At 40.1% G+C, this 23,642-nt stretch overlaps 1 protein-coding gene across 9 annotated transcripts in view; it reads right to left on the bottom strand.

Annotated features, from left to right (window-relative positions):
* The window catches only part of DTNB (dystrobrevin beta), a 213,018-nt gene extending 190,353 nt beyond the window's left edge, over nt 1-22,665 (bottom strand). For 8 of the 9 annotated variants that reach the window (XM_049818389.1, XM_049818391.1, XM_049818392.1 and 5 more), the window contains exons 1-4: nt 22,486-22,665; nt 21,682-21,760; nt 5,352-5,419; nt 1,290-1,370 (exon numbers count right to left, since the gene is read on the bottom strand). In XM_049818389.1, coding sequence (XP_049674346.1) covers nt 1,290-1,370; nt 5,352-5,418 — 148 coding nt within the window. In that variant the 5' untranslated portion in view covers nt 5,419; nt 21,682-21,760; nt 22,486-22,665. Of the gene's footprint in view, nt 1-1,289; nt 1,371-5,351; nt 5,420-12,726; nt 12,754-21,681; nt 21,761-22,485 lie in introns of those variants that run through there. The other variant, XM_049818390.1, reaches the window with a different exon arrangement.
* Nucleotides 22,666-23,642: the final 977 nt, after the last annotated feature.

The raw sequence follows: 23,642 nt of genomic DNA, 5'->3' as shown, positions 1-23,642 counted from the left end.
GATCAACAGTAATCCAACAGTCCAAACTGAACATGATCCAACAGTTATAAAGGACGGACTTATTTGCTAACTTCACAACTTTTGTCATCTTCCTAATTTATTAAAAAGGGTCTGAAGGAAGATTGTGATCTTTAACATTTCTTACCTAAAACTTGTCTTTATATTTCTCACATAAAAACCACACAACAATAAAAGCCAAGCTACCTAGTCACACCAAGCATATGCCCCTGGATCACCCTGTGGTCCAAAGATCATAAATGCACAGCCTCATCTATACATACACAGGTATAAAGGTTACCCAAGGCATATGCATGGCATCAGTGAATTGGGCCCAAAGTGTGCAATGTACTATAATTAGCATTTCTTAATACCTCTCTACTGATTGAGAGATTTTTAATTCGAAAGCATGAATTACAGACAAGAACTAACACTTTTGCACAGGAATGAAAAGTTGTAAGCCGTTCATCAAACTAAAGGCACTGCGGGTACTGCCACAACAGTCCTAAGATACTCACACATCCCAGGGTCAGCTGTGCTACAGAGGAGCTACGATTTGCAGCATGCAGTTGCACATCTTCTCTACATGACTCCTTAGCTGTTCTCCTGTCCTCTTCCACACCAGACACACACCAACTCCACTTCACTGGGAGGAGGGACCTATTCTTGTGTACATTAGTCTGTTCTGCTTTTTGTTTTGTCCAATTCAACACTGGTTGCAGAACGCAAAGTAGTATCACCTATTCACCCTTGGATTAATCTTTGCTTTGGTGAGCTATCCAAGGTCAAAGGATCATGGAAGAGAATAAAAAAAAAAAAACTTACGCTGACTAGTATGGTATGAACTTAAAAGAATTCTTTATGGTTGCTACAGTTCCTATATGCCACCACAATCAGATTCAGACTTTCATGCTAGTGTCTGTATAATGCATCACCAAACTCATACCCGTGCCTGTCAGGTGGTTTGCAGTACACCATGATGGAATAGGAGCTCAAATAGCTTGAGACTGCCTGCATCCAACACTTAGGGCAACTGAAACACATCAGGCTGGCCCATGTATTTTTAATGTTTCAAAAATTTAAGAATAAACCTGAAGATATTATAGAGTATTGGAAAAAGATCGCTGCCTCTTTTTAATTATATATTCAATCTCTGTTTAGTTTAAGTAACAACTACCATTGTCTGACAAAATGTTTGCTTACTCTCGCTATACTTAATATTCATATGGGTAGACTATTTTAAACAATCATGCATGAGAAATTTTTGAAGATAAAGAGTAATTATAACTTACGATTACATCTTTTTTGTACAAACCGCAGTTTACAGGCTGTTCGATACGTTGAAAGTCTGATGACATCAAAATTCTGTGCTCCTATGAATAAAAAAAAGTTTGTGTTTTTCTTTCCTCTATAACATTCAGCTTATCTGAGAGAATTACTTCAAAAATGGTATGAGTGTTTCTTCACATACATCATCTTTGTCCTATGAACATGACAAAGATTTTCATTAGGTATCTCATGGTAAAGTGATTTTCAGCAGTATATTATAAACTGACCTAAGTTTGAGACTGATACAAGTACCTTATAAGAGAGCAAGAATTAAGTGGTGAGTAAGGATGAGGATCACACTGATGTTGGAAGACATGTACACGAAAGATAAGAGACAAAGAAAAGGGGCAGTTGGTACTCCTACCACCATCTGCATTGCAGCCCCATCAGGAGCATGCTTTTGGGTCACCCAAATAGGTCTAGATAGGCAAGAAGCAGAAGAAAAAGCATAGAAGAAAAAAAAAAAATCTTATCTTCACCAACAACCTCCCATTTCAAGATGTATGTTAGACCTTCAAACAATACCACATCATGAAAGATTTGAATGCTATTATCTCTCACTAGTCTGCACCACATCTACGAGTTCCAGCAATTACTCTAAACTTTACAAACTTGAGCAATTTCAGAAAGTTGTGTTAACTCTCTGCCAAACAGACCTGTGTACCTCCTACACTGATCAAATGAGATGATAAATGATACTGGTTTAAAGTCCAGAATTGATCATTTTAATTTGGAAGCAGCCAACAAGTCAAGTCTTGAAAATCCCATTAATCATAAACCAAAAGCCTTTTAAATGGCTCACATTTCAACAGCATTAGCAGCTATGTCCTGTAATCAATATAGTTCTAAGGTGTAGTCTGAAACAATACAGTTGCACATGGGCAATGGCATGGATGCACGTGGCTCCTGCGTCTCTTGTATTCTCACGGGAGTGCATAAAAGCAGAATCTGCTGCAGTCTTTCATATTTCTCTCAAAAGCCAGAGCCTAGATGAATAGAGAACTGAGAAATGGGGATAACTGTGACTTGTAGAACCTAAACTTCTAAAAGGTACTTAAAAACAAAAACCCAAACCCACATCCTCCTGAGAAGGTATCCGATTGCTGTATCAGGGAGTCTTGCTCAAAGGTGGTAACTTATTCCCTCCTACATTCTGAATTCAGAAACCAACTTGCAAATACCTCATTTGAATTACCTTTGTGTATGCACCCACTGACTCAGAGTTGCATATTTAAGAAAGTATTCCTGTCTTTTAGAGATTTCATTACAATTTCACAAACACAATGCCAAAGCATCTGCACACATGCTAAAGCATCTGCTTGTTCTTAAAGACCTATGCACTGTGTTTTCAAAGTGACATAAAAGAATTACTTCTCTTCATCACTGACGTAGAACGTGAGGTGAAAAGCCTCTCATAAGATCAGTGACCAGGCTGACCTCCAAGGCTCCCCATGACGGCTTACCTAAGAGTGGCACTAGACTAGCCAACATCTGAGGAGCGTTCTGCTTGATGGTATGGTGCAAAAAATTTAAGTGGATTATTTCACAGTATCATCTTTAGAAAACAAGTCTCTGATATATTTCAGGAAAGTACTTGGCCAGGTAACGTAAGCTGGAGTATTCAGATCCAAGGCTACAATAAAATAGCTCATTTTGTATTTTCTATGCAATATTCTTTCAAAACTCTCAGTTAGGGTGTATACTTCTATCTTTCAAACCACAGAAAACATTTCTACAGACTGTGAGTCTTCACAAAACGTTTTGCCTATATAAAATATATGTATATAAATCTATATAAAATATAGATGTATGTATATTTTTATATATATAAAAAGATCATTTAACAGCTACATGCAAAAACTACAACAAAAAGTCATCCATATTCTGTTCTTGTCTTCCTGTGTCACATTACCACAAAAGCTTCAACAAGGTCATTCTTCTAAACTATCTGAAGATAAAATGGGATGTGTTTTCAAGACAGGCTATACAGCTCAGAATCACAGAATAGCTGAGGCTCGAAGGGACTGCTGGAGACCACCTAGTCCAACCTCCCCGCTCTAGCAGGGTCAGCTACAACAATTTGCCCAACACTGCATTCAGTTGAGTTTTGAATATCTGCAAGGATGGAGACTCCACAACTTCGCTTGGCAACCTCTCCCAGTGCTCAACCACCCTCACAGTAAAAATGTTGGGGTTTTTTTTTGTGGGTCTTTTCTTCTCCTCACATTCAGACAGAATTTGCTGTGTTTCAGCTTGTGCCCATTGTCTTGTATCCTGCCACTGGGCTGAGAAAAATCTGTCTCCATCTTCTTTATATCATTCCATAAGATAAGCTCCATATGTATTCTGTGGTTCAGAGAAATTAGAATAGCTTGCACAGAATTCTTGCCTGTCAGACAGCTCCATAAGTACTACAAAACCAACAAACGCATCCTGAGGTAGCATGCCCAGTATGGGTGAATGCCCAGGTCTACTCTTGTCTCACACAAGCAATTATCTAAACACTTCAGCAAATTTGTATGTTGACCAACAATAAATGGTCACCAAAAGCATCAATTTTACACATCGCACATCTACTCTGTGTATGAAGCTCACCTAGAAAACATTTATGTGTTCACTTTATAGTGAAATATTCCACCGCAGGACAGGTGAAGCTTGAAAACCTTAGATTTCTCATACTGATATGCTAAAAAGCCTTACAGAGAAAGGCAATTTGGACTGCCTATACACCAGCACTTTCACTGATAATGAACAGCAAGAACCACAGCTGCAAAAACAGACACCTTGTATAAAGATAATTGGAAGACTTCTGAATATTTTTAACCATTTAGCCGAAGCTAAAAAACAGCAAGTCAGTTTCTGTACTAAACGATCACAGGATAACTACACCACTTCAAAGTGATGAGGCAAATATAATACTCTGATGCACCAGTCAAAGCATCTCTAGTGGAGAAATCCTATTGTCATTTTAAAAGGTTCTAATGAGACTTCATCCAGGATATCAGGCACAGTTCATTCACCTTTGCCCAAGTAAAACTGAATAGAGGCAGAGAAGAACATAAGATGAGGTGTACAGCAGGGAGACTACAGGAGTTAGCTTGTGCCATATGCTGAACAAGCCTAAGAGGGACACAACTATAAACTCAAAGCAAGCTGGGAAGATAGGAAGAAAAGCCATCCAAGACCAGTCTTACATGACAGGAAGCAGATATAAATTAGCCAGGAATGAAACTGTTCCTGACATTAAGACACTTAAAATCACAAAAAGAATGTTACTTTGGAATTCCTTCAACAAAACAGCATGATTATACTACTGTTTTAAGGCAGACCTTCATCAGCCTATAATTGGAATTATAGGACATGCTTGCCTAACCTAGGAATTTCATTCAGTCCTGTGTTCCTGTAGAAAAGTAAAATAACATGATGTCATGCAGACCTAGAGTCTTTTACTTCTAACTGCACATATCTTTTTAAAAGGCTATGTCTCATTTCTTTAAATTATGTTATCTCTGGACAGACATTTGATTTCTAGTAACAATTACAGCCTCTCTTTCAGAGAATGGTCCTGTACAAAAAACAACCCCTCAAAGCCCTCAAACGGTTTCTCTTCTGAGTCACACTAGCACTGTGGTGCAACTTTTGTTTTGGGTTTTTGTTTCTTGTTTGGGTGTTTTTGGTTTTGTTTTGGGTTGTGGTTTTTTTTTTTTTTGGTAAGTTAAAAGGTATTCAGTCTGTTGTCATTATTTAATAGTTGTCCACAAACTTTAGATATCGCCATATATGAGAAATGTCAATGTTCCTTAAAAAAGGAGCTTCACAAAACCTAGAAATGAATGACCTTTTAGGCAGTTGTGACCCGCCTTTTGTATTCTTCTCCTGACCAGCACCCAGGAGCACCCAGGATACTTTTCAGTAGATGAGGTAATGGTCTCGTGGAAACAAGATGTAAATGATCTGGTAAAACTATCAAAGCAAAGCTCTCAGTAAAGAATAAGTGACATTATGTCTTTGAGTTTCTTACTTACTCATTTCCATGAACAGCTGTCTCTTCTCTGCCATTGTCCTCCTCCTCTTCCCACTCTCCTCAATCATTCTGAAGACAAAAATGGCAAACACTGTTTGTGCTAGAATTTCTGTTACAAGAGCAACTTACTGTGAACAACATTATGTTATACCTCAATTGAAACAGTTTGATTATATTTTGTAAATGAAAAGACCAGTAGAAGGACAAACATCTCTTCATAAGGATCATATTCCATAACAGAAAGATACACTTTAGACTTGCTAATGCCTTTTAAAGCGGTGCACAGCACAGGAAACATTAATTCTAAACCTTTTATTTGCTAATCTTAAGTTTGCAGAACTCAGAGCTGCATACATATACACAGCAATATCATGTAAAGAATTGCTTTCTGTTCAAAGAGATTTTGTTTGCAAAATACAAAGCAAGCAAGACCTCTCTGTGAGCAGCTGAGCCAATGAAGTGCAGAGCCCTATGGATTTGCATGTTAGAGACTTTGGTGTTCGAGAAAGCTTATAACATTCCTTTCCCTGGCTGACAGAGATTAATAATACTCCTCTTCCCTGCTTAGGGTTTTTGTGAGGATGTTGGGTTTGGGGGTGAAACTTTGAAACCTGATGCCCGGGGTCAAATCATATTTGTCAGGGCAGTAAAGACCTTATATGTAATTAAGATGGAAAGAAAAACAACCCATGCAGTTTGGACACACAGGCCTCCCTTTCTTAGGAAAACAGATTAAAGAAGTGACAGCAACATAGTGGAAGTTATACCCAAGGTAAGGGAGCATAGGGACAATTTAGTACTTCTTATGGATTACTTCATTATGTAGTCCTAAAAGACAGATGCTAAATTTCAGTGAACTCTAGCAGAAAAAAAAAAAAAAGCAACTTAATTCAGTATCAGTGTAAAATTTCACTTAAAATTACTACATTACATTGTTCTTTTGTTACCAGGTTCACAACTCATTAAATATGTTTTTTAACTGTCTAAAAAAAAAAAAAAAAAAGGGCAGCAAAAATACCAAACAATTATTCTACAATTACACCAGGATCTAACTCTAAGGGAGTTAGTCAGCTCACCCTCATGCAACATGGCAGGACAGATTTCATTAGGCTTAAATGTCAACCAAGGAAAAGAAAGTCATGTCTTGGCACTTAATATAAACTCTCTGATTAACAGTTTCCCTCAGCAGTTGTCCATTGCCTGTTAATTATTCTCTACTGAAGATCTCACAACACATTCATCTTGAAAGCCACCAAAAGCTTTTTTCTTCACTGTTCATAAAAGGAAAATAAGCGTACAGTGGTATTAAGGAATCTGCAGATATACTTTATTTGCTTATTTTTGCCTACTTCAGAAAACCATAGACTCGGAACCAACATGCTTCTGTATTTTATTTTTTTTTAAAGGAAAAACCTCAATGGCATTTTTTGCAGATATGTAAAAGTTTCTTTTTTTTCAGCTTCCTAAAATAAGTTAATTTATTAATTTAAATATTTATATGCAATGGAGTGACTTATCTTCTCAGCCAAGGTTCTTCACAATGCATTATCTCAAGCTGTACTTCAGTGTAGACTGAAGCAGGTGTTCAGAGAGCTGGGCACTGGGAAAATTTGCCTGTGCGATTCATTTGGTTCACCCACAAGTTCCAGCTATCCTCATACGCTGCCCCAAGGTTAGTGGTTTTTGGAACTAACTACTATTCTCTTTATTTCCTCATCACATAAAACACGTATGTCATCTCGAAGAATGCCAGTTACTGTACCAGTAATTAGCTTTATTTCAAGTGCTAGTGCCTCTCTAAATTCCACAACAGATGGACTCCAAGGGGTAGATTACTTATTTGATCTTTTAAATTGTTTTTAGTAGAGACTATTTGATCAAGAGATAAAGGGCAATACCACTTGAATCTTCTGTAACATCAAAAAAATACTCATGATAATACTAAATCTTCTTGTCCTTGGGCTTTGGGTGCATGCGTCCCTCATTCCACTTTCTTAAGCCCCCACTTCCAAGCAAATCTCATTTTTCTGCAAAGCTGGAACCAGTCCCTGGGAAACTTGCCTTGCATCAGAGCCACAAGATAAAGTGATACTAGAGATACCGTAACTGTCATTTCTCCTAGCGATTACCTACCAGAGCCCATGGATTTCAGCTAAACCCACAAGAGAGGCCTCCTACCGTGCTTTCACAGAAGGCAGAGACATCCTACCAACAGGCAAGAAAAAGCATACGGTAACACCGGACGGTCCCGTTCACCACCACTACTGGAGAGGCTGTGCAAGTAGCACAGCTGGGGCTGAGGAAAGGGCTAAAGGCAGAGATGAAGCAGGGTATGAGACTAATACTGTATATTAAGGGCTGCAATTAGTTTTGCTGCTCTGTGGTAACATGTACGTTTAAAGTCATGCTATTACCATGACATCAATCTCTCTCTACAGACACTTTACTGCCTTGCAAGTGTCAGGATTTGAGTCTTTTAAGAGGTCATTCAAGCTGCATGGACCATGATCATAGAACACTACCATACATAATTCATAGCTAAATAGGTTAGATTGACCAAGATATACACTTTTAAAATTTTAAAGGAGCTAGCATTACCCTTCATGTTCCCTGCAAAGCAAATGAGTGAGTTATCTGTTCAGCAATGTCCTTGAAATGAGATCTGCGTAAGTAAACTGGTCTCTCCATGATTATGAGGTGCTGCAGGGACACATCAACAAAGCCTGATCAACGCATAGCTCAGGAATTATCTTCTACAGATTTTTCAGGTACGGTCTCAGGAAAATCATGTCCTAAGGAATGCTACCTCAGGCCCTCCTCCAAGTCTCTTGCCTTTCTTGAAGGGAGAAAAAGATTTGAAATTTTCATTAGATGAACAGCTCAACAATCCTGTATCTGCTGCCCCCCCCCAAAAAAAAAAAAAATCAAATGTTACTATTTAGATTCAGAGGCTCTCCTTGCTGATTCTTTCCTGCTATTATCTGTGAGGGGGCAAACATCTAGGAAATGATCTTTCTGGGCCAGAGATTTACACATTCTAAAAACAAATAGAGTGGAGAAAGAAGAGACAAGCCGGCAGGTATATGGAAAAGTTGTGGAAATTACATTAGTCATATAAGATCTATTAGAATAACTGACAAATCTGTTTTTAGAGCCTAAATAATCAGATACAGAAGGATCCCTTACTGACAAAGCTGGGAAGGAGAAAGATGGAAAGTCTATATTCACCTTTGCACTTCAAAACTATCTCAAGGTCAAAACGGGAATGAACTAAAACCAGAATAACTGCAATTATGCTAAGGATGCAAATGACAGTGCTCAACATCAGAAAACAAGAAAGGTAAACTGCAGTTTGTTCTGCATTGTTTTTTGGTCTGGTTGGTTTTGTTTGTTTGAAGGGGGTGGAGGTGTTTGGTTTGGTTTTTTGGTGGTTTTATTTTCGTTTGGCTGATTGTGCATTGTGGTGGGTTTTTTTGTTTGGTGGGGTTTTTTTGTTTGTTTGTTTTTTTAACATTTGTGGCACAATGCATGAGAAAAGAGCCAAGAAACATGCATGGATTGAAATGACAAGGCAGGAAAAAATTCTCAAGATGGATGCTCACCTTACAATAGACATATGTGGAAAAATAACGCTCAAATATATTTATGTACCAACAGAGGACAATGTGAATGCATTGGGGATTCTCCAGTATCACACTACATGTTTAAACAGGTACTTAAGAGGGTTTTTTTCATCCAGTTTCGCCCTTCACATTTTGTGATGAGCTGCTTGTAAACACTTGGTATCTATTTCATCATTCTTCAAATCCCCAACAAATCCCCAAAAGATCAGCAATGCTTGGGATAAGCGGTACACATAGACCAACGCCTATCTTAGAGAACAGTACCGTATTTTTGTGCTCTTTAGCATATGCTACCATTTTAGAATGTGCTAACTATACAGCATACACTATATCATCACTCTATGCTGAAGAAGTCCCAGGTCCATGCCTGCAGTAACCAGGCTCTACATTGCTACACAAAGGACAGCAGCAACATGCATCTAAAACTGTCAATACTTTACACCGTCAACAGACAAAAGTTCTTCTACATTCACAAAATGTCAGCTTTGGACCTTAATATTTCTGTAACAGTGACCCAGACCTAGTGTGTTGCACTTGAGTCATTAAAAGAACTCAGATGAAATGCTAAAGAGGGATTTAGAAGAAACATGCTTGGTCATGCTTAAAAGCCTTAATTATTTTATTGCAGAGTTCTACTAAAAGAATAACAGCATGCTACTGGGCCAAATCCAGCTTGCCAATGCAGTACCATGTCTCCAAAAGGAACCCAAAGCAGATGTGCAAGGAAGAATACAAGAATGGGGCAAGCATACAGAAAAACTTCAAGAACTTCGTTTCAAGTTCCCAAAGTTTGCAGTGCCAAGACTTCCCAAGCCAAAGTGATTCTCTGTCTTTAGTAACCGTCAACAGCCCTTTCCGCCGTGAGCCTGTGTGTTTGTCCCTTTACTGCCCATAATCTCCACAACATTCATGATTTTATAGCTCTCCAACACATCTCTTCCCCAGCTGCCCCTCTTCCACATTGAGGGATCTCAGCTTATTTTGTCATTCCTTGTACCAGATACACTTTGTGCTCCTATGAGTCCAAATCAGCACACGTATATCAAGAAAGCTGAGTAGCCAAGGAAAGGTCAAACAAAGAGGGGTGACTAAAGCAATTAATGCGCATGTTACTAGGAAAAGCCTAGGATGGAAAACCACAACAGGCTGAACAAGGAGGTGAGAAGTAAAGATGAACAGGGGATCATGGCTTTGCAAAGGAATGACTGGAATGGCCATGAGCAGCAACACAGAACACACAGAACGTTATTCGACTTGGACAAACTGAAAGATGAGAGGTAAGGATCAAAAATGCTACAGACAGCAGAAAAAACGCCCAGCTTTTCCAAAATAAAGTAACTATGAATTTAAGTTTTCCTCTATTCATGAAATAGAGAATAAAATGCATTTCATTTTCCTGTAGCTTTTGGTACAGGTAGCTATATGCTACCTGAAAGTGCAAATGCCTACAAACATTAGAACTTGCAGATGAAGAATGCATGCAGGAGTCATTATGTATTCAGAAGATGAAATTAGGATGGAGTTTTAACATAAAACTACCCTAAGTATTAATCGGACTTTTAGAAAAACAACAGTAAACACTGTACATGTGTTTGAAGGGAAATGGCCAAGACTGAAAGGGAAATGTTAAATCCTAACTTCAGTGTTTCTTTAAGCGTGGTCTTAAACTGCATAGACAAATACCAAAAATGCCAGACAGCTTTCTGTGGTTTTGGCCACAATACAAAATGCCCGACCTCCATCCAGTCAGACTTTCTAATGCTAGACAGTACAATTGTTTTCTGTGGACTAGGCCTAATGACTTCTTTCTTCTTCCCTTACACCTCCTGCCATATACCCTTTGAGCACCTCAAAGGTAAAGTTCACTGAAAGAGCCTATGCATTAAGATACCAGGACTTGGGATTAGTAGTGTTTAATTAAAGAATCCACTTTCTTCCTTCCCCCACTCTAAATTGCCACTGAACCTCAGAATAATTACACAGAAAAGCAAGGTTCCCTAAAAGGTCCTTGCAGCAAAAAAAAGCCTCACTTGTCAGCAGAGATACTTCAACTTCTTGGAAGCCAAGCACTTGAGACCCAGACAATACTTCTTGCTATTTGTATAAAGCTAGAAATCCAAAACCTCTGAATTTCACAGAAAACTCTATATTTCTAATTAGGTTCAGAGATGTTATGCTTTAATTATTCCAAAAAGGCTGGATTTTGCTTTAAAGGCCAGGGTTAAAAATGTAGTACCGAGTTCTCTCTTCTCCATGGTTCTTCTGTATGACAAGAAACTTGTAAAATTCCATTCTGCACCGTTCGAAATTTGCAGGGGTGTGGTTTCTGTTTGTTTATTTTAAATAGAAACATAAGAATGAGCACACTGTGTCAAACCAAAAGTACAGTTCCTCATCATCTTTCTGCTTCTTTTAGACTCATGACTGGTTAGTTCCATTTTATGCTTCCTCCTGCCTCCACTCATTTCTGTATCGGACAAGACACAAACAATCCTCAGACATCGTCTCTTTTCTAGGCAGAAGAATCTGGTGACTAGCTGTTTCTCGCATAGAAATCACTCAGACTTATGATTGATCTTTATCATCTTCTACCATCCCTTTTCTTATTCCACCATCTGCTTTCAGAGATGAAGGAGAAACAGAACAGAGTATTCAATAGGTAGGCACACCACTGCTTTATACAGCAGGAATAACATTGTCCTCTTTTTTAAAAGGCTCTTAATACTCTTAATAGAACATTAAGAATATTTTTAAGAACATTTATTAAGCTTTTTTTTTTTTTTTTGGACCATGACTGAGCATTGGTCTGAAGCTTTCACAGAACTATACTAAAGCATCGAGATACTAATCCTGAGGGACAGTTCAGAGCCTAGGAGCAGACACACAAACCTAGGACTGCCTGTTTATCCTCTCCCCTCTCTCACCCCTTTATTTGCATAACTTCATATGCCTCTACAGTGGACAATAAAAGAGTAGATGAAAGTCAATTGCTAACAGAGTCCTTCTAAACATCTTAATAATTGGCTTGCATTTTTAATGTGATTTCCTTCAGCAGAGACCTCACTCTTCACCCTCTGGTCAGTTATCATTCGTGATTGTCACTGTCATGACCAACAGTGTACAACAGTGTAACCTGGGGATGGTGCCTACAAGGACTTCTCTAACTCTTTAGCTATATTTGCCTTCTACCCCAAAAACATAACCTTGCTCTTAGAGTAGAAAGGTATGTTTTTCTTACCTCTACCCTATACTGAGGCATTCTTAGCAGTAAGATGAGTTCATCTGTTTTTCTTTTCCTCCCCATTTCCCCACTCCAGTGTTTTTTCAAATTAGAAATCGATACTGTGTGATATAAAACAAACCTGTTTTCTCTCTTGCTGCTAAAAAGACATAGAAGTCATTGTCAAAGTAAATACTGTACTCACAACTGAATTGAAAGAAAAATCAGAGGTCTAGACATTGCTTCAAGTACTAAGACTAGCAGATTTTCAAAAAGTGTAGAATTGGTGTACATATAAATAACTGAAGAATGATACTGGAATTTAATTTCTTCAGCTTTAATAACACACAATTCAACCAAAGGCTGATACCTCCAGTGCTTAAAGAAATACACCTGGACACAAACCATCTGTATTGCCACCAGTCTTTCTAGAGAGGAAAACCTAAAATCTGATAAAGATGTGAATTTCACATACACAAGTGTTTCTTGATGGACACCCTGTTTTGCTATTCTAGCAAAAGCAGTATCATCACTCGGCTTCCAGTCATGGTGATGTGCCAGTGAGTCTACATGGTCTGTCCTGGATGATTTCCATTGGTATCTCTTCCTCAGAAAGCTTTCTGTAACCTTTGGCAATCCAGAAAGGACACTTGCATTACGACAGCTCTTGGTTCACTTAAGGATAGGACCAAGAGTAGGTTCAACCTACTGCATTTTTTCCTTCAAGGATTCTGATAAGCATGGAGAACTGGAAGCAAAAGTTAGCTCCACAGGTTTTGGTCTTCTCGTCAGTTCTTGCTCTGACAGCACAGGCTAAATTTACAGTCACCACTTAAGGTGGAAGTACAGAAAACTTGCAAGAGAGTGCACAAGTGCTCTGCACAAGTCTGACTCAGTGAAACACAGTTTCCTCCCCAAAGTGATAGAACAGTGCTTGAATTTAAAGTCAGAATGGTGCTTGTTCCACAGAATATGGTTCTGCTTTATGTCAAGAGGCAGCAACTTTAAGAAAGAAAATCTGAAATCAGTAAGATGAACCCAGTATTGGCAAAGAGTTTATCTTTTATGTGCCAGAGAAGTCAGGATAGGTACCAATACTGACTGCAGTCTAGAAGTCTTAACAGTCAAGCATGCTCAAGCTGAAATCAGAAATGAAAGTTTAAGAGTTGAAGATACTGCTGCAGCCAGCACCTGACACCATGCTGATTGTGTTTGCTGATTTAACTGCAGAGATACCGAAAGTAAGCCACAACCTGCTCCAATTTCAACTACTTCAGTCATAATGCATGTGCTCAACTTGCTTTTCTAAGTATTCAGATTAGAGGCTGAGGCAGTTGAAAATTACCGAGACACTCTAATATTATAATGATAATTTATTTTTACTTACACAAGTTTGTGTATATATCCATATGTCTATATACATATATAAAAAAGGATTTATTTTTTTTTACTGTAATGGGAAGACTAATCTCAAGTTCCAGATGCCTATTACTTAAATTTGCGATGTTGAGAATCAGCAGAGAATTATTTACTGCAGTAAAATATTCACTAAAGAAACATAGTTTAATTATTATTAAGTAATATTAGAAAAAAATCATTAAATGCTATCAGTTATTTGCATATACTTGTTGCAAAGTAATGTTCACCTTAAAGCACAAAAATTGCATAAGGTAATAGTACCTTACAAAACTACAGTTGAGTATGTTTGATGCAAACCTTCAAAAAGTTTACCATTTCCCTTTATCCATTCACCTTCTCCCTCTCTCAGTAGCTACAATAACACTGATTGCTTCATGAATAACCTCTATGACAGAAGAAAAAAGCTGATTTACAAATTCCATACCAATAAGCATGGAGAATTCTACAGTCAGTCATCATCTAAAATATCTTCAATAGCACCATAAACTCAAACATTTTTCTTATTTATCTTGTGGGGTTTTTTTTCTTTTCCTGTTTATATTCCATTCTTCTGTTTCACAGTTCTCCCTTTTCCTTACCTTTAAAAGCTCTCTCCCACACCCACAACACATGCATGCATGCATTATATATGTACACCTGGCTGGATAAGAGCCAACGATATAAATAAAAAGTAAAACCTAATGACTGTTTTCCCCTTGACTTGCTGTAACAGGTTCAGCCACTGATGACTCTAGACCACGCATTTCTGTGGTTCTTGATCACACTTGTAGCTTAAGCACAAACGTGAACGCAAGCAAGCCACTCTAAAGATTGTTAGGCCAATACTACAGGACCTATCTTAAAAGGTTTCGCTCTTCTTGGAGCTCATCAGCTGTAGGTAACGGCCTAAATAAGCAGCTTTCCCTTTTCAAATCAAAGGGAGGGAGACAGACCATGTAATTAATCTCAGCTAATACAGCAGCCTTTATATTCTAGCACTAACTATAGCCACCACCTAAGAAGTCACACTTGCATTCTTCCCTAATTGCTATTATATTGACTTCCTACTACCTTAGGGACTATAAACTTAAACTTCGTTATTTGGGTTCCACATCTGCAATTTCAGATGCTTCCTCACTGCTTTTTGATTATTCTAATCTAGACACTAAATCAGTTAATTAGCTAGACAGATTTTTTTTTTTTTGCTTTAAAGTCAATTTTATTTTGTATTTCCACCTTTAAGATAGACTCCAAAGGAAATTCTGATCTTTATGATGCGATAACCATTTCCAGGCATTGGTTTGCATTGAAATGCAGCCTCATCAGCCAAACAGAAGAACACAGAAATACAAGTTAGTTTATGAATTATTAAATTTGAGTTTGCTCAGATTCTTGATGTTGCATTTTACTAGCAGAAATAATAGTTGATATCACTGATAAGAAGATTGCTGTTGCTGTGTGAGGGTAAAATTGCGCTTATACCTATTTATGTTCAGAAATAACCTGTGATTAAAAAAAAAATTCAGAATACCAGTTTGGGGCATATGTTGATCTTAAAGGTACTCGATACACAGTGAAGGAAGTTTAGTAACTTTCTGCTAATTTTCTGATCAGAAAGAACACATCTTTACAGGTGGTTTAAAGAAAAGCTTTCCTGCCATGTCCGTCCATTCACTTTTAAAATCTGAATGAACCTGTCATTGAGATGAAGATATTGAATAAAAATTCAGGGCATACCTGCACTTGCAAAAAAAGTTATTGCTGTCGCATCTGGTTTAGCACTTCAGTCACTTGTTTGGGCTTCTAAACTTGTATGGTTTCAACTGTCATTTGATTTGACTAATTTTAAATAATTTCTAAATGTTCATAAATGCTTTGTTAAAGTGTAAAAATAAATTTATTTAAGATAAAGGCGCTTACATTTATTCATCTTAGACAGATTTCAGTAAAAAGATGCTGAAGTATTTTTACTTTTTCTTTACTAAGAACTTGAACAAAAACCCCACAAAGACTGATTTCATTCCCTCATCTCCCCCTCTGTCCAAAATACTTGATGCTGTCTTACTCATTTCTTTGTTCTTCATCCTCTCTTGGTTCATATTCCGATCTCCTTTTTATCAACAGTCAAATATTAATATATGTAATTGATTAAAAGTATTCCTTCATTCCCCTGTGTCTCTTACTAAGAAAAAGAAATCAATCTAGAATTTATTTCAGGGGGACACATCTAACACACTTAGACCAAAACCCAGAAAGACAAAAGATAAACCTTTTATACTTATGGAATTAGACTGGCAACATCTTCTTTTAATGTCTATTTTAACCACTTCTGATAATTCTCCTAGTTCAACTTAAAATTTCAAACTCTGGTCCCATCACTGTATGGGATAAGTAATTGAAGCATAAGCAATTGTGCACAAAAGTATTAAAAATACTTTAAAATGTTACTTCTACATCTAAAGCAACAGGAGTAACAGAGCATCTTTGATAAATAATACGTATCTTCTAGTTGCATAGTTTCCTAAAAAGTTAAAGGTCTGGATCACTCACAGATTTTTAAGATAACGCTTGCTTACAACTATTGGACTCAAATGCTTGCATAAGATCTTTACAAATCAAAACTGACTTCAGTCTAGAAGAAGGGAGTAAGTGGAAAAACCCACTAGACTAAGACCAAGAGAATGGATTATAACTTTGCTGTGAAATTCTATACAAGTCGTGGTTCCTTTTTTTTTTTTTTTTAAATAAATACAGTGGATCAAAAGCTACTCTTAAAGAAGATTTTGCAAAAACATGCACATATTGTACAGTAAACTTTCTTGAAAATGAATGGGCAATCAAGTAGTTTAGGAAATAAAATTTAGTACTATGAACTAAACATTTCCCTACTCTATGCCTTGCCACTTCTGTTTAAACTGTAAGATTTTTTTCCAAGGCATAAAATGCCATCTGCTTTGTTCGTACAGGACATTGCATGCAGCAACACAACCTCAGCCAGTCCTTATTGCTTTAATTTTCTGTTACAGAAAACAACCACAGCATTGGTCTAAGCCCCAGTATGAGACCAGCAATCTTATCTTCCCACCTAGTAAGAAATTGATGAAGATTTTACTAGAAACAAAGATGGAACAAGTAACAATATTTAATCATGGGTTTCTTTCAAAACCTTCAAAAGCTTTTAACACTATTTTAAAAAGAAGCTCCAGATTACCTCAAGACAAAACAGAAAAAAATCAAATCCAGGTAGAGTTCCAAACCATCTGAATTACTGTAACACAACAGGATTTAAGTTCACATATATAACTGTTCAATGCCTAGAACAGAAGAAAATCCCTGCCCTAAAGAATTTACAGGTCAGGTGCAAGACTATAGACAGGTTGGCGAGACGGACGGTGGGCACTGTACATTAGTAGCCTACTTCTTGTGAAGTTTGTCACAAAACCAAAGAAAGCGTTAAAAGAATGCTACAGGGTATTACTTTAGGTACATAGCAATATATATTCATTTTTAGTAAACAGGAAATTGTCAAGCATGGAGAACAGGAAAACTGCAAGCTATTAAGGACAACACTGTGTGTTTAAACACGTATTGCAGTCAGATTTGTCTTCCAGCAAACTAAAGAGAGGATGCATACAAGTCAGGACACAAAGTACTTAGAATACAAAAACGCTTTTCTTGAATAACTGCAGAGCCATCACAAACTCTTATTTTTCTTCATTGCCCAAAAGCCTGAGGAACAGAAGTGGGTTTTTACAACTTGCCCTGTTGATTTTAAGGCCGAAGTTAAAAGTAATGTCTATACGTAAGATTTACCACAAGCCTGCAAACAAAAGCAAATTTAGCAGTTAAAATTGTTTCCTTAAAATAAAGCAGTGTTAAAGTTAGATAAATGAAACATTACACCGTGATTTTCAAGGAGTAAGAAGTTGGAAATATCCTAATTAATAGCTTACCTCTTCCTCTGAGGAAGGGAAGACTCGTCTTCTTTATAACACTGGAGGGGATTTCTGTGCAATCTGTGCTTCCCAGATTTTCCAGTGTGAATCTTACAAAACCCTTTCTAGCCATTTTATTCTGCAGGTTCTCAGAACTGCTTACTAGACCACAAGAGAGAATTCTAAAATTGCCTCTTCACCAAAATGGAATATTTATTAGGAAATGTTTTGAGTTACACTTTTGCCCCGTTCTCTATTAACCTAGATTGAGCATCCACAGAGTAAGGAATGCACCAGCAGCAGGATAACATACGTAAGTGAAGACTGACAGAATGCAGACAAACCCTGATCTCGGGCTGGCAGATGACAGTATGAAGCATAAACTACTCTCCTCCCAATCCATCCACATCAGTAGAAGATAATACCATTTTCAGTATCTGTCATCACCTCTAGTTCTCTATCACCTGCTACCATCTTCACCAATCAATAGTAATCCAAGCAAGACCTTCCCTTCCCACCTCACTTCAGATGTAATCACCTTAGATTAAAAGTTTCAGCACATCAGAAAAATTTCACAGAAACTGCTCCTTTGGCACACCTGTAGAAATGGTAAATTCCAGTCAAAGGGGTAGTGACAAACACATGGAAACATGAACTACTATCACAACTGAATTAGAAAAGAAAGCTTACCCAAGCTTAATTATTCACACAATGATAATTTTATCTCCTACATTAAAATGTAAAGTCATCCTCACTGACTTCACAAGTCTACAAAGGTATATTTTTTTTGAGAAGTGTCAGACATTCTTAAAAGGGTATAAGAGTATAGAATAAGGAATTTACATTAAATTTAAAAAGTATATCTGCCATTTGGCACAGTCAATGGAAAAGTGAACACATATATATTCCCAGGTAACCTTAATTTTGTCCGAGCTGCCAGAAATGTACAATACCTTCATCAAAAATCTGGCTGCGCCCAAACTAGTTGTCAAAACCACCATTGCCTCCCTACTGCCTTAGTATTTACTTTGATGTGACCAGTCTATTAAAAAAGAGTAACTCAAAACAATTAAAAGATAAGATTCCATAAGCACTGCAAAAGAAATTTAATATACATAAACAAACACAAAGAATACTGTTGTGCTTTTTATGTGGCATTCTGCCTGTCCCCAAAGCACCTCTCTCCCTAGGTGTAACTCTGCCATGCCCACACAGCTAGGTTGCTCCACTGTGCAATCCTAGTTAAGCCTCTCAAGACTTGCCAGCTTGCCCATATTGCTAGGTATTTAAAAAAAAAAAACAAACAAACAACCACACACGAAAAAAACAACCAAAAACCCAAACCATATTTTGGTTGCATCCACTAGGAAACCAGGACAAGAAACACTTTAATGTGCATACTTCATAGCACACCTACTTCCAAATAATTTGCTGTCTGCTCTGCTATACAACCTGCAGGATCACAATCATATAGCAAGTTAACTGATACTAATACCCAGTCAAATTTTCTTAATGTTTATTGTTGCCATAAGTTTCTTCTCAAAGTCTATTCTGCTGTTATAAAAAACTGACCTACAAGCAGTAACGCAGAATACATTACAGTAGAGCTAGAAACTTCCTCCCTTCCCTGCCTCCTATCTAACTTCTCTTTGCAGACTATATTCAAAAAAATGCCTTTTAGAATATTCAGTCCTTAACATTCAGCTCTGCATGGTCTTCTATTGCTGCTCCCACATATGCAGCTGTAACACATGCAGAACTCTGTCATGTTCTTTTCTAATCATCTCTGATCCAACAACAATCCAAATATCTCACCAACTATGGACACAAATGAAGTTTTTTCTTTAAGGAAAAACAAAATAAGCCAAATGTAAAACTAGTTGATCACGGTTGCCATTGTCTTCTGTAAAACTAAGAGCTTTTTATCCCTCACCTTTGTCACTTTTCCTGTTTTTAAAAAATTTAAGTTAGGGACTAGGCTCCCTCACTGTTTGCTTTACAGCAAAATACCCTCTTCACTCCTCCACCACTTAAAAGAAGTAAAAAGCTGCACATGAGAGCAGCAAGACTGATAAAGACTAAAAAATACCTCACACTTGCAGTCAGTCAGTAACTGCTTACAGTAGAGTTATTACGATTTTAAGTGTTTTGTAGCTGTAATACACACATAATACAACCAATCTTTTAAAAAGATTGCTGTCATTGCATTCCTTTCCAAAGAGATACAACTGGCCAAATAAAATTCCACAACAGATATCACATTATAAGGTCTCCTACCATTTCTCCCAGATTCAGGTTGCCTAAAAGTCTTCAGTGGTATAAGTATTTTTATAAATCTGTATTACTTAAGCACAGCTGAGAGGTTAAAATACTTTCATTCCTTCTAGTAGCCCTTGAAAGGCCACAGGGCTGGAAAGGACCCATGAGACTATTTAAGTTCAGCCACAGTTTATCAGTGGAAACCTGTTTAAACACTAAACCAAACATACACAATACAATCATGATTTCTTCTCCCTGGTACTCAAGAGGGGGGAAGAAATATTAACTCAATACAAATATTATGAATTCAAATCTGTATCACCAGATAACATAACCCTGAAACCACAAAGTAAAAAAAAAAAAAAGTAGCAGTGATAGATAACGGTGAGAGAATCAGGCTGTGCTGTGAGTGGAATGCTGAAAGCCAATCCTTCACACCTGCTGGGAAATTGACTTCATTTCTATCAGGTGATGTATTCTGTAACTACAATGGTAGCATCAATACTACAGACTACCATGTCTGAACTACGAGAAATATTTACCTCACCTTTTAAAAGAAGATCTAGGAAATTATTTGGAAAAAGTGCCTCATTTGAATACATCATTTAGGTTCTATAAAAGCTTGTGAGGGGCCAGCCACATGAAGCCAGACTCTCTGAAGTATGCAGAGAGAGCATGTGCTGTGCACTCTGGTTAATGTGCCAACTAATCCCCAAGACATTGGTTTAAACTTCAAGACTTGATTTTTCTCCCTCTTTAAAAAATGTCAGCTTGCAGAATATACCATAGATAACGTACGACTATGGCTACAAAGAATTCTAAGTTGTCACTCCTAATGCCACCCTGTGGTACTGAGTGCATAATATAATTAAACTGATGGAAAAAATATGTCTTTTTATCAACACTTTATGATATTGCAAAAGCCCTTGTTCTTGCATTACAGTTTCTTCCCAAGTTTTCCATAGCATCCATCACTTAACATTTTAGCATTTATATTATTGAAACCTCTAGGTTCTGTGATAAACCAGAAGCCTGAATATATTAGCTGCAACACAGACAACATATAAAGGAACTCACCATTCTAAGTAACATACAGCCTAAGACAAGAAGCTTTCTGCTGCAAACAAACAAGGAGTTTGAGACAACACTGATCAGACTGCCAGCAGTCTAAATGCTGTCATGGCTCTTCTGTATTCATCACAACAAAAACTTTAATGAACAAGGTAGAGGGGGGAGGTGAGGTGTCACAAGGCGCTTACACAGAGGTCTACTGGATGTGAGATCGTGTAACATGTAGGCAACAAACTCTGGCATCCCAAACACCAGAGTGGGGAGTTCCCTTCTTGTTAGTGAAGACAACCTCAGCAGCAGATTGGGGATAAATCATCAAACAGCTACAAAATAAAGACAAGAATCCTACATATGATAATGATAAGAAGCAGAAACCCAAAGAGGATTTAAATAGGACAATACAGTCAAGGCAGTGACCTAAGCAAGCTACCTCTGGAGTAGCATCCTGGACAGATGAAAGCATAGCAAGAATTTAAGGGTCAGAGGAATGATGTTGCTGGAAACATGATATGAACTGACTAGTCTCCTAGGTCTCCATAAGGAAATCCATCAGCTTCACCTTCCCCAGCTAAGGGAACTGTTGCACAAGTAATGTAACTGTGTGGGGTTTTTTAACTACAGGATTGCATCTCACATATGAATACTTCTTACATGTCCAATACCTCACATGAAACGCAGAAATCACTACTTCATACCAGAAGTTTGCCATAAATGAAAAATTTCTATGCAAGTTACTTGAGTCTGAACAAACAGGTAACTGCAGTCGGTTACATAACACAAGTTTTTAAGTTCCACACCACAGGTAGTCACAACAGATCACATTACCTGAATTACACTGAGAAGTCTCTCAGGGCAACTTCTACTTTCCTGGGCTCAGTTCCTTCTTCAAACGTTTAAAGACAATCTAAAAAGATGGGGGGAAAAAACCCAAGGTTTTTTTCTTCCAAGAAAGACGTGGTTTTCCACAGAAAAATAACACACACACACACACACCCCTTCTGCAGTTACAACTATGATTATGCTACTTTTGCCCTGATTGTGTCTCCTGCTAATTACAAAGAAGCAAAGCCTGCAGATTCTGCGTCTATGGGAGCATCTGTCTGCTACAAGATGAAACAAGAAGACACAGCCAAAACCACTTGGGTGCCAGGACTGTTCCCGCTGCCAGCCAACAGCCTCCACAAAGAGAGCGGCGGCGACGGAGCGCGGGGCAGGTAAACCCGCCAGGCTCTCTCCAAGGTATCCGGGGCCCGTTTAGGAGCACCCGACGCGGCAGCAAATCCTCTCCTCCCTCCCAAGGCTTCCCGCAGGGCGCTCCGCTCGGCATTTCCTCCGCGCCAGGCCCGGAGCCCGGCAAACCCCACCACCGCACCCGCAGCTCCCGGGGCTGAGGCGGGGGGCTCCGGCTCGGCGCTACCGCCGAGACCTCGCGGGCAGGAGGGGCGCGTCCCGGGCCTGCCCGCCGGCCGGCCGGCCGGCCCCGGCACCCTTCCCGGGCAGCGGCGGAGACGGGGGCACCCTCCTCCCCACAAGGCCCCGCACCCTCCCACCCCGCGGGCGGCAGCGGAGCTCGCAGCGGGCCCGCCTACGGCCCCGCCAGCGCCTGCCTCCGTCCTGCCGAGCACGCACCTCTCCCGGGGACGGCGGTCGGGGGGTGGGGGGTGGTTCCGGGGCTGCCCGGGCGCGGGACGCACCGTCCGGGCTTCGGGGGCTCCGGGCTCCGGCGGCTCCGCGGGCACGGGCGGCCAAACGCCTCAGCCTCCCCGCTCCAACGGTCCCCGGCCGCCTCGCGGCGCCCAGCCAATCCGAGCACGCCTCCGCAGGGGCGCGCGCACTCCCGCCAATCTGAGCCCGCCCTCGCCTCACCCACCCACCCCCCCCCGTCCTCCGCCGCCCTCAGCCAATCAGCAACCGCAGCCGCCCCTCCCGCTCCGCGCGACGCCGCCTGGCCGCCAATCACGAAGCAGACGCGGCTCCGCCGGCGGACGTGCGTGCGCTCCCCCCCCCCCCCCCGCCAGCCTTGCCCCGCCCCGCGCGCTCCCTCGTTCCCTCAGCCAATCGACGGCCGAGCCCGTGCGCCGCCAGCGAGCTCTCTCCTTGCGCCAGCCCCCGCCTACCGGAGCGCTCGTGCTCCCCGGCCAATCAGCGGGCCAGCTCCGCCTCGCCGCGCGCTCCCGCCGCCGCCGCGGCGCGCGCCGCCGGCTTCTCGGAGCGTCCCCTCTCCGGGCGCGGCGGCAGCGCGCAGGCGCAGTGCGCGCTGCTGAGGAGACGGCCGCGGCCCCGGGCTGCCCTGACAGGACCGGGGGGCCGCCTGCGGTGCCTGTGGAGCGGTGCGGAGCGGAGAGGCGGTTTCTTATAAACCGTTGAGGCGCCCGGAGGTAACTGTGGAAACCCGGGTCTGAGCCCGAGGGCGACCTGTCAGTGGGACAGGGGGAGGCCCGGCACGGGTGGGCTCTGGCAGAGCGCTCCGTGGTGTTGCTGTGGCTCCAGAAAGCAAAGTGCAGTGTTCGTGCGTATATATAGATATTTGTGTGTCAAAGCCCCACAGAGCCAGTCGGTCCGCTGCCGCTCAGCGTGTGCTCCTGTGTGCTGAGCCGTGGCCTGCTTTCGTCCATGGGAGCGTTGGTCAGTTTCAGGATTGGGCTGGGGCCCTGCGTCAGAAAAGGGCCAGGGAAGGAGATAAGGGCGAGGGATGGAACCTGCACCGGTCAGCCCACAGCCAGCCCCTCAGGAGGCATTGCCAAGCAGTCTGCAGGATCCTCCGCTGAAGGTCAGACACTGGTGTC

The sequence above is a fragment of the Accipiter gentilis genome, chromosome 16, assembly GCF_929443795.1.
Source record: "Accipiter gentilis chromosome 16, bAccGen1.1, whole genome shotgun sequence".
Taxonomy (NCBI): domain Eukaryota; kingdom Metazoa; phylum Chordata; class Aves; order Accipitriformes; family Accipitridae; genus Astur; species Astur gentilis.
The sequence above is the reverse complement of the archived record's forward strand: the minus strand, read 5'-3'. Positions and strand labels throughout refer to the sequence as shown.